We start from the raw sequence: 12409 nt of genomic DNA on the forward strand, positions 1-12409 counted from the left end.
ACTGTCCAGTATAGCTCAATGGATCGCTGAGGTCCGCAAACCGTCACACCACGGTAAGGTCCAGTCTCCTCGTGACGGCATATGGGGCACAAAAATAACTAAAGGATTTTCATTTTAATTGTGTTGAAGAGCGGTAAGGTCCAGTCTCCTCGTGACGGCATATGGGGCACAAAAATAACTAAAGGATTTTCATTTTAATTGCTGTTGAAGAGATGGCGACCTGGGTGTTATTTTGTGGAAATCCTAGTATAAGTGAAAGGGATCACTGGTTCGGGTGGTTTCCTTACGCGTATTGGGTCTTCCTTGTGTGATCATCCTATCTTTATATCTTTACAGTAAGGTGTGAGGAATCTCCACTCGCTTATTTCGATCACCTGAAGCGTCGTCTTCCTGATTAGTTGTTTCATCCTTTGGTGATTATGTTGTATTTTCAGCCATTGTTCACTCCCCTGGTTCAAACCTTTCCAAAACCTCTTCAGTGAAAATAACATATTTGAATTATGGACGATGCCCCTTCAAGTGGTGTCAACATCCCTACGGAACTGAAAGCCCCTGTGGGACCTCCAGATAAAGTCACATTACTCCTGAAAGCCACCGGAAACGCACCTCTAATGAAGAAAAAGACATGGTCTGTCAACCGGACGCAAACCATTGGTTGGGTTGTAAAATTCTTCCGAGACTATCTTCAGTGTGCATCCAATGAATCCTTGTTCATCTATGTGAATCAGTGCTTCGCCCCATCAATGGACACGGAAGTCGGAACTCTTTACGATTGCTATAGCACAGAGGGGAAGTTGGTCCTTCATTACTGTAAAACTCAAGCTTGGGGTTGATCTGTATTTCACACTATTGTTCCCATAATGCGCGTTTTCTATTGTGAATCATGTTTTCTTTTAGGACAATGCTGCCTTCGAAACCCGTACTTACATCCGGTTAGTTGTGTGTGTACGTCTAAAAGCTTCTGCGATCTACAGTCTGTGATCCACTTTGTGACTTTCTGGAGTCCGCCATCCACCTGTACCTGTATCAGAGAGGTGTATATCCCCGATGCTCATTCTCAGACTTTTCAATTTTCGGAATCCAAATCCAGGTAAACGTTCGGAGCTATTTAATTTTAATCCATATGATTCAATAAATCTTTCTCAAACTTCGAGCTTCTTGATTTGAATGGGGTGAATGTGGAAAATCAGCTTTTCATCGATTTCGTGCGTTCAGTGAGACCATTGATTGTGTGCATGTAGCTTTCTGTGTTATTGATCTTCACCAACTGGTGGAATCTTGGCGACTCTGTTTTCGAGCGGAAACGAGGAGAGAACCATACGTAGGTATGCAGTTAAACCTTATTGGCGAACCGCGGGAGTAGAACGAGTTCACAGAAGTATTTGTTGAAGTGCTTCAGATTCAACTTGTCGAATCAACGGTTTTGTATGTCTTATGGAGCTGGGATCCCTGAAAAATGAAGCCACTGTTTCCCCTTGAACACTGAGGGGTCGTGTCCGAAGCGCAGATAATAAGGTGCACACTGTTGTTTAGTCAGATGGTAGTTGATCTGTTTGCCAAGCATGGCTATTGGGTTGCAATCTTTTCGTCCCCGGTCGAGGAGACATCGTCAGTGCGCAGTTGAGTGGGTGCTTCCTCCGTGCCTAGCTGCATTTGTATAGTTTTTGGAGAGTATCTAGAATCGTATCATGTAATTTTCTAATTGGTATATACCTTTCTTGTAGTATTATTGACCCGACTGTGCTTCGCGCTGCGTTGTGGTTTGTGTGCTCCATATTCCATTGGTTGGATGGCTGTTTTGGAGTGCTGTGTGCTCCATATTCCATTGGTTGGATGGTTGTTTTGGTGTGTTTCAGGTCTGTTTTCGATTGGTCAGTTCCCGGCTTGTGTTGCTTTATGTTCTCTCTTCATTGAACTCGGTTGGTCGTGGCAGCGGTTTTTATTTTTGGTAGTTTCCTTACTTCATCCTGATAGTTTTAGTTTGTCCGCCTCTTCGTTCTGTAGTTCCGTAGTTCTTTTGCTTGTAGTGGTCGATAGACTGAGTCGACTTCGATATGTTTATAGATGACTTTTTCAGTGGAGTGTCTTCCTTCCATGAATTCACATTGCTTCTTCTCGTTTGAACTTTGCTTGTAGTGGTCGATAGACTGAGTCGATTTCGATATGTTTCTAGATGACTTTTTCAGTGGAGTGTCTTCCATGAATTCCCATTGATTCTTCTCGTTTGAACCAATATGTGAACAGTGCTGCAGTTGAATTTGTGTCCATCCTGATCTTCATGCACGGAGATGGGTGAAAATTGGTCGTGACTTTTGGTCGCAAGTTTGTGTTAATTTATTCTGGTAGAGAACTTCTTTCCTGTTTGTCCCATGCAGTGTTTCCCATAATCTCCGGATTGAATCTTGTACGCGGCGTTAGTCCTAGACATTGTGTCCAATCGTCCTTTTGGGTTTGATAGTGTTCTCTGTAGGGTGTTTGCAGGTTTGTGGGACACTGACGTGTTGTACTGTCGTAGCAAGCGTACGTCATCTGTTTGCCTTCTCCTTCTGAGTTGGTCGAATTGAGGGTTCGCCAGATGAAATTTCTGGGGTATCCATTTCTCTGGAAAGCTCTGCATAAGCGTTTCCTTTCTCTGACTTTTGACTCCGTAGTGTTGCAGTGCGTCTCAATACGCTTGAAGAGTCCGGATGCAGTCTTGCTTGGATAGTTCAGATGATCGCTGTGGGAGGTGAGAATTTGGACTGGTGTAGAACTCCGTCTGCAGTCTCACCTCAACTTATTACTGTCAAGTAACCAACAGTTCAGTCATCCAGATTTATCATCACTGTTTTGGTGTCCGACCACTCCGGTATTCTCCCGACTTGACTTAGGGCACTTCACTGTGGTCCAGTTATCTGCCATTGATTTCAAAACGTCGCCGAAAACCCGCTCGCTTAAAAATGGTGAGCGNGTGAGCGATTCCTGCTGGATTCCCTCTAGTTGATTCGTTTAGGGGGCTCCATCAGCTGCAAAAACAGTCGATGAATCGTCCCTTGGAAGTGAAAAGTGGGGTGTCACAAACGTTCCACATGTTAAGCGTCAGATTGCTATCATACTTGATTTTCCACCGTATCTAAGACTATGTCACCTCAAGGGCTATCCGTGACAGCTGTATTAAGGCGTACAGTACAAAATTTGAGAAAGGGACATCCCGCAGTTAGTGACTCTTTCCAACCCCTCGGAATCCTCACCAGAGTCGGAGACATCCCATTTATCCGAGCAAAATATGGTCCTTCGAAGTGTAAATAGCTCTCTATAAGGGACTGGCATTTCCACGGGCGTTTTTTACTTAACGGCTTGGATCATTTGATCTGCATGCTAAGGTTGCAAGCTAATGGATCCAGATTGCCTAAGAGCGTGTACAGTGTGTTGTTTTGTCAACATGTATGCGAACTTCCGACAGTCCAGTTAGTACGCTGTTCACATTCGTGATTCGCTTAATCCGGATCAAACTCCCGGAATCCCCATCCGACCGGAGAAACTTGATTTTTTTCATTGTCCGAAGCTAATCCTTTGCTGGATAGTATTCAGTCTCCGTCTCGGTCTTAGAAACCAGTATCGAGTGTTTCTGATCGGAAGTCTGGTCCGAACGCCACCTCTCGATTACCATCGTCATGGCCTCGACAAATCAATTAAATCTCAGTCGCCATCCTCTGTGGGTCCATATGACAGCTCTGTAGCAAAATGGCGCCAGCATATATATATATATATATATANATAGTTGTTTCGGTCGTAAAATACCATGTTTCTCTTTCTAGCAATAATTCACTGCCTTCGCTCATAACTGACTCAAAATCTGAGACTCGATTTGTTGTATCGCACAGCCTGAACAAGTTTTTCCTTGGAGCAAACGCCTAAGTCACTGAGAACAACTTAGCTGTAGCCTCATTTTCGTCTTCTAGAATTTGTCATTTCTGTACCTGAGCCGTTTTGACGAAATCTTCCTTCCCGTCAGTTCTGTAATAATCCTGATGTAAAGAAGTACGTATTCGATTGCGTGGAGTCACTTCGTCCTCGGTTGCCTCTGATTCGTGACATTCGTGTATTACTCAAAGCCCCCGCCCCGTGTGCAGCCGGCAATTCGGAGTATCTGGAGAGTCTAGTTTTACGTTTCGACACGATAGACGAAGCACTTGCCAGGTTTGTTTATTTACTCTTCGAACTCCTAGTTAAGTTTTATTTTTCTTAAAAGCCGTGGTTCATGGAATTTTTATCCAGGTCCTTGCGAAGCGTTTTTGTTGGGGGACATTTCGCAGCGAAATACGGGTTTCATTTCATCGACCAGGAGGAATGTTTTGCGTGTGCAACTCAATTTACCTAATTAAGTCAGAACAGTTACCGGTCCTCCCTTCAACTTCGTTTACCTTTTTATACGTAGTGGTGAAATCCCACATGGCTTATCGAACTGCGAGCCTAACTATTTTTTTACACGTTTTCACTCAAATCTCTCATGTCACTTTAGAAACATAATGGTGATGTGAAACTCTTAGAGACTTAACTTGCCGACATACCACGAGAAGAGATGTGTAACGCTCCGCGTAACTGACACCCTTAAAACACGTGACTCGACTGGTTATCACTGGGAGTATTACCATTGGTTCCTTGTAATACAGCCGTGACTATGAAGAGAAAGTAATATTGTGTAAAGAATAGGAAGATTTGGGTGACTGGTACCCCAATGTGAGCCTAACAACACCAAATCGGTTGTGGATAGAACAAAGAAGTATGCTCCTCTGAAAGAAACGCCTCCGCTGCTCGCATCCTTGTTTCCTTCTGGATTGGAGAGTACATTACTAGTCTGATACTGAAGGAAAGCATCGTGTTTGCGGTGCAAGAAAAGTTTCGATGATTCATCTTGAATGGTAGCAAGAAGGTGACCGTGACGCAATTTAGACCTAACTTGTTCCATTGGAGCATCCCACATGTGCAAACTGGCCTTAGATGTCTTATGATTATTTTCGTAGGTTCTGACCGAAAGAAACGGTATCGGAAACAGCAAACTATGTAGAAACGAAGGATGGAATGTTCAATTCATCGCGATGTAATGGCGTGACCATCCGTGGCTTTCTGTATAACTCCGTCAACAATCGAATGGTAAATAACTTGTCCGAAAATGATGACTACTGCCATGGAACCGTTTTGGATCTAAGTTTAAGCTGGAAAGATGACGTAACAACAGTTAAGAAGCAAATTTTGTTCCACGTTTTGGCCAGGTAACCAGTCTAAATTTTGCAGATGAATTAAGGCGGAAGATGGGTGCGGCACATTTTCAAGGCCGTTCCATGATACCGCCACACTTCCAGACTTTGATTCGCGCGTTCCGGCAATTTCGCATCGATAACAACTCGGCTTTAGTTTCTTAGCACATACCTAGACTGATATTTCTTCGTCATTTCACAGGAGCTGTTGGTCCAGTCTTGGCGTCATGAATTTTTACGCCTTTGCTCACATAGCACGCTATAGCGCCTCCTCAGTATGACCTCGAAACTCAGCAAGTTCAGTCATAGAACGAGCTGCACGCACTTAAGAGGTAGGACTATTCCAATACTATCACAGTCAGGCTTTGCTGCGCTTTTTTAGGCTTCCTCTTCGGCCAGGGGGTAATGAGTTACCCAGCTGTTCAAGCTTCACAGAACTTTGAAAAGTAGCTGCCATTGAAAATCAAGAAGCCACTGCAATATTATTTGAAAATAACGAAGTAGTGGGTAGTATGCGAATATGTCCGTTTGGTTTCTGAGTGTGTGAACAAAAGGCACGCATACTACGGGTGCGTCTCAGTTGGAGGGTCGACTGCGATTTGGGCTAAGAAACTTGCACACCGGTAACGAATTTGCGTTCAGCCTTGACAACTGGTGTAAGGTAGGGTTTGTTATGTTGCCAGTATGTCATTGCTGTTGCGATTACGCAGCTATGTCTCTATGGCTTAGGTTTCGGAGGGCGTCAGCTTTTATGCAGTCAGATTTCTAAATATTTGTCCGCTGCTTGATGTAAACTCACTCGGAGGAGGGACTACAATACTAATCTGCAGTATTGTTGGTGAAGAGCTGTGTCGAATATTCATTTGAAGGATGCCGCTTCCGAATCATTTGGCGGAGCTTGAATACACAGCTCGTAGGACTCAGAAGAGAACTGCTAGAAGGGTCGGATAAGGCTTCTAAGGTAAAAACGTGACGCACTACTCGTAAGGTTGCCGACAGCCCACGATCGGTTTCACCCTTTTCGGGGCTCATCAGATAGGTGCAGTCCTCGGGTTCCCGTCAACCTTATGTTCTACTTGAACCCAAATTTCACGTAATTAACGAAATGTACTCATTTGCAAACCGATTTCGTTTTGCGGGAGACACTTGGTACCCAACTGCATCTCGTTTATGTTTTTAACCAACTAAAAGTACTGCACCAACCCGTTTCACGTTTCAGTTGCTACGATATTCGAGATATCGCGAAATAGTTGTTAAGGGCTTCATCAGTGCAGAGTCCTAAATATAGAGTAGTCATCCTAAACGAGTAATCTTTGTCAAGGCTGCTGCCGTACGAAACCATTCCTAGAAAACCAATGTGCATTTGGCGTATCGCTCAGATTACTTCGCATTTTAATTAATTTCAGTGCTCTTCCACTAGCTCATCGTGAGAGGTCATTCGATGCGGAATAAGTAGAATCGAACCTGAGACCACCTCAGACCAACATACTTCTATACTTATTACTTCAGCGTTCTCGTGATCTTTTATGTCATCTAGGCGCATTGCCTGACCGAATCAACTTCAGTCTCCACCCCTCAGTGTGTGGCTTTGTATTCGAAGCCTCCTTCAGTTTTGGAGCGAATGAGTTAACACTACCAACTTGTATCGTAGACTCTCTTGCGTTCATTTAGACATTTAAACATCAAGTGCTAGGTACGGATGGAGTGCTTCCAAGAAAAGTGCAGCATCTCACAACTCTTAGCGCATTATGAAATGATCTGGTTTTGCAAATGCCAACTTTCAGATCTCAGCCGCGATGCCTAAGACAAACACTTGTAATGTCCTGAGATGCACAATTGTTCCCTTAAACCCGGATTTATGGATATTCAAACCGTTACGAAGGAACATCTTTCCAGGTGCCATCCAAATTAAAGCAAAATGCTATCCTGAACGAAATGGTGGGAACCTATGGCTGAGAATATCTTCGTATGGCATTACCATGAGGTGAACCTCTACTTTCTTTGTGTCCACTTCCACTTTAAATTTGGGACCAGGTTACCGATTCTATTCCTCACCTTCCTTCGTTTCAGTATGGTGAAGAGCTTGCGTCCTTCTGCGACTTTTATTGTGGTAGGTATATAAAGTGGCAGTTGAAAGACCCGACGAAATATATCACTTCCGGTCTAATTCTCACTAGGCCGTGTGGCAGTGATCTCATTTGGGTAATTCATGTACGCTGAGATTTCCAAAAGCCCACCTAATTCAGTACTTTTCTTTGGGTCATTGGCCCATCTGAATTTGGATTTGACTGAAACTCAGTCCTTGTTTCATGGCGTCCAGCAAAATCCAGAAACTACTGAATCATTCTTTTACACTGGGTTATCAAGAAATGACCACTTGCACTCTTATCTCCGATTACCGAGTTTCCTATTTGGTCTCCCGCACGTTGAGCGAAATATCTGTTGTTCATAGATAAGCAGCCTTCATTTTGTCTTACTTCCGTAGTGCAAATGACTAGTATAGTTAATGTACGGGTTGCTGGAGGGTCCTAGAGGAAGCGAAACTTGAGTCTGTTGGTTCTTTTTTCCGTGTGTGTGGGTTGGAGTAGGAGAGCAAGTAAATTCTCCAAATGAGTGGTTTGAATGGAGCGTCTCAGTGTACTGTTATTTTACTCCCATTTTCTCATTACAGAAAGGATATGTTGTTGTTACAGCTTCAAGAGCACTTTGCGACTGCCCTGATTCGTTTGAACCTGCTAGAATGTACTTATCCTCCAATAGACTTTGGTAGGTTCTGTTTTGCTTTTTCGCAACTTTAATTTTGAAAGGAATCACGTGCATGTTTTTTTCCGGCATTTTCAAGTGCGCATTATCATTTCTATCCCACCTACCAACAGAGGATTTTTGGACGCATGGTCTCGATAGGAAAGTACTCCAGTGTTGCCTCCAGTTTCGGGAAGTTGCCAGTTTTGCCTTCATCCAGTTCTGTGCCATGAATTTTCCTAATGATAGGTTTAAGCTGGGTGCATATTCCGGCGTTTTCTTTTTTACCGGGATTCACTTAATTAGATGACTTTTCAAATGCCTCGAATTCAAACATCAGTCATTATCATTAACCTCTGCGGACTTCAAAATTGTAAAATAGGATTCAAGGCGTTGGATTAATTTCCCTACTTTGGAAGAATGTGTACAGACTTTTGAATGTCTACCGCATACCATGGACGTATGTGATTATAAAAAATTGGTGTGTAAATTTGTCATCAGTCTAAAAAAACACTTTTCGAGCCATTGAACCACTAGCAGAACTAGTTTGTATTATCGTATATAACATATTATCATACATCAGTGCTCCAGTTATGATGAATATATCTGCCCGACCATGTCTGGAGCACGAGGTACGTTGATACGCATATGTAATAATCTTTTCCTTGCTCTGTTGTTATCCTAACAAACTTTATTTCGCTGCAAAACCGGATTATTGACTTTCCACAAAGCAGCCATTACTTCCCAGTGCAGCCAAACTGAATTCAGGACCATAGCATTAAAGCAGCGTTCCGAACAGATGCTACAAATGCGCACAGATAATTCTACGCTTAAAACCCACCATATCTATATATCGAAGCACCACAGTAAGCCAACAGGAGAAATAATTTGGGCCAAGATTAATCTGTCATCAGGTGCTTTAACAAGAAACCATGGTAAGTTTCGTGAGTTTGGGGGACACCAAATTTGTACCTACGTGTCACACCACGGAGTGTCAGCAGTTGGCAGCCAAATAGCCTCATCGAAAGGCGGTACTTGGTCAGCTTCACTTCAGAAGCTCCAATTAGAAGCCAATGCCACCTAGCGTTTTACTATGACTAACTTGATCACGGATCTGAAAACATGGTAGTCGCCAGCATGTGGCTGTCATGAGGGGTTGAGAGCGAAAAATTAGTTATCCATTTAGCTACTGTAATGTCGTCAGTAGTGTAGAATATGGCGACGTCGGTGTCAACCACTTCGGGTCTGTCAGGATGCAAGGGACGCTAGTTTTCTCGACGTCATTCTTTTGGGCGCATGTTTGCAATCTTCCCAGAAACGTCATAAATTGTCCGTTGGGTAAGCAGTCGGTTCTGGAACATTCAGGCCTTGATGCAGCACAAGCCTTGCCAGTCACACCGTGTCAAAAATTCAACGCACGGGAATGAAATTACCTAACAAGTCTGTCTTACAAGACAACTAATCCACCGTTTCATGGAATGGAGTGAGAATTTTGCAGAGCAGTCTCCAAAGTAGAGTTCCATACTGAAAATCGGATCAAAATACCATAGGCCTTCCATGAGAAGCCAGGTAGAACCCCCCTCACTCATACACCACGAAAGTCAACCACCTGATGAGTCATGTCAGGAAAAAGTGGAAATAAGGATGAGTCGCGCACCGAAAACGAATCAAACAAACTCCAGAAAAAGGTATTTTTCAGGAAACCCTGTCGTACGTCCAAGGATCACCAGACTACTTAGTCCCTTTGCTTCTTCGGTCGAATACGCTGGCTGCAGCCAGTATACTGAATAAGTTTGAAATCATTGGTATGTGTCCATCCTCACGTCCAGTGATCTCCCCCAAACAGCCAAGCCGGTGTAAGGCCTGAACTACAAACCCGAAATACGGTTGATGATTTTGTTCTTTGGTCCATTATTTTGTGTGAAGCGTTCTCGACATTCTGTGCACAAAGGCTGGTAACCCAATCCGACTGCATCCAGTGCTCCAGCTCCACCTCCGAATAACTTCACTCATCTTCGCTAAGTACTTCACTGATACGGTGATGTTCAAAGAAGGGGTCTTCGAAATTTGGCTGGAAGCAGTGGAATTCCAGAGTATTATCGCTGGGACTTGCTTGGCACTGCCTGTATGGCGACCTTTCTGCGCCGAATTTGAGATTTCTGTGCCAGTAATTGGTCGTCTTCATCCAAGCAGACCAGGTGAAAACTTTTATTGCCGATTTTTGAAACGGAACCACCACACATTCTGTTTTAGGGTACGACACACACCCCGAAGTTGGCAAGAGTGTTTTCTTTCGTTTCTTTGATTTCTGCTCACCCTTAACAATGATTTTTAGCACTGAGACAAAACGTTCTCACTCTGCACGTGAACTTTGCCTCTTGTTAAGATGCTTACCTTCATAACTGTCACAAACACGTTGCTTTTTATGCGTAATTTTGTCATTCGAGAATGTCCAAGATGAAACAAGGGGTTATAGCAAAGTGCATGCAAATACCAACAAGCCTGCGACACATCTTGCCACCGTAAAGGAGATAGAAGCTCTTTTTCATGGTTTTTATTGGAGTGTTCCCAGCTAGCCACGTACACTCTGACACTAGTATGTTTTCGTTGGGTTCCTCTCTGACACGCAAATGTTTATCCGCCCGTTTGTTTTCAGAGACCACTTGGGAACTGTGTGTTCGCTTACGGAAACCGGAGCACAATTTAAATGAGGTACGTTCTCAACATTTGCAGACAGAGGTTAAGGTCCAACGGATCCCCTATACGAAATGGACAGGGCAATTGTGAGAGTCTGTATAGCCAGAAAATGTCAAGTCAACAGAGCATACCATCGATCCGACGTTCATTTTTAATGACTGTATATGATCATTGACGAGACACTGCTGCGGGCCCGGGTAGTAAAGTGAGAGACGTAGAACATGGCCTAGTCAACAGGCATTGTAATTTTCCGAGAAAAATACAAAGGTTTTCAGGAAGCTAGCGTTCCGCGAGGTCTCTATCGGTGAAGCGAGGTATTCCTGCGAAATGTGTTTTCAAGAAATACAGCAGTTGGCTGGAATTAGTTTGGCGCTGGAATACTTTCAGCACTTGAGCTGTGATTATCTGAATCTCCCGTAAATTCCATACCGTAAGGAGCTATTTTTCAATTAGCAGAGGAGTTCGAGGTGCGTGGAACATCACCTGAACACTTCAGAGTAAAAAAAATGAAGAAAGCTGCTTTCCACTAAGAGCTATGCTCGGTTAATTAAAGGGTAGACACTGTCCAGAGTGCTGGTTATAACAATTAGGCAAGTGGTTCGCAACAGGCTGCGTGGAGCTTTTTGGATGTTCTCCTGCGGTGAGTGGTTCACCATAAGAACTATCCGTAAGTCGATGAAATGTCGTAAGTCATTTCGTCATCTGCAGCCGGGTTGGTCTCTCCTTCACTCAGGAATCCAACACCACGGAGAGCTACCTGACTGACAAGTCTCGAAGTTCATTTGTTGACTAGCTGGTCGACATTGAGCTCACAGTTGCTAAGCAACCACACCTTTCTGTTGCCACTTGTGATTAGTTTGACTAGAAGATTCAAGACAAGAAACACGTGGGTATAAGAATGATGAAAAGGTCTTTGGTGGGGTTTCAAACAAAATAACCTGTTCACCTGCACACAATACATTCATTCGAATTGTCTGGGTTACCTAAACGATATACCAAGGGTATGGGGGGTTTCAAACAAAATAACCTGTTCACCTCCACACAATACATTCATTCGAACTGTCTGAGTTACCTAAGAGATACACTAAACGATATACCAAGGGTATGATTACATGGTGCGAACACAAGAAAAGTTAATACAACTTACGGGGAAAAGATTGTCCTTAGATGTGCAAATGCCTAATCCACATCCGGATTGAACTGTAGCAGTATGAATCGCACGCAGCAAAACATTCATCGATTTATGCTGCATAATTCTACCTTTGTTCCAGACTTCACCAATGTCCTGGATCGAAGATAGCTACAAGAAGCATAAATTAGTGGACCGCACAGTTTTCCCGATAAAGTCTGTTGACACTCCTTATGTCCAGGTAGGCTGTTCCGTTCTCTTCATTCTTACTATTTACAGATGCAAGTGTTGTTAGAACGAAAGGAAGAAATAGCTGAAGCTCCGGGTTAAATTTCATCCATATGGTCATTGGACATCCCAGAATTATTTTTAGATTTTTTGGTTTTGTTGTTCTTTTTGCTGAAATGAATTGAAAATCTTTGTTATGAAATGTCTTGCAGATTATTTCCGACTATTGGTGATCTTCTGCTTGGCTTCGGTTCACCGCTGCAAGCTTTTATGGGTTCCTTTTTGCTGCTTTAAAACGATCATGCGGTCTGAAAGTCAGTCAAACTGATCTACCCAACAGAATAGCGCATTTCGACCTTCAATAATGGTACAATCC

The 12409-nt window shown here is 43.4% G+C and overlaps 1 protein-coding gene across 1 annotated transcript; it reads left to right on the forward strand.

Annotated features, from left to right (window-relative positions):
• Positions 1–400: 400 nt before the first annotated feature.
• T265_03367 (hypothetical protein) lies at positions 401–12135 on the forward strand (the record flags this gene model as incomplete). Its single annotated transcript, XM_009167836.1, has 5 exons — positions 401–1090; positions 7909–8003; positions 10636–10691; positions 11948–12046; positions 12085–12135. 5 exons carry the CDS (start codon positions 861–863, stop codon positions 12133–12135), a joined length of 531 nt encoding a protein of 176 aa, XP_009166100.1.
• Between the last annotated feature and the right edge of the window lie 274 nt (positions 12136–12409).

Source organism: Opisthorchis viverrini (assembly GCF_000715545.1).
Source record: "Opisthorchis viverrini unplaced genomic scaffold opera_v5_48, whole genome shotgun sequence".
NCBI classification, from domain to species: domain Eukaryota; kingdom Metazoa; phylum Platyhelminthes; class Trematoda; order Opisthorchiida; family Opisthorchiidae; genus Opisthorchis; species Opisthorchis viverrini.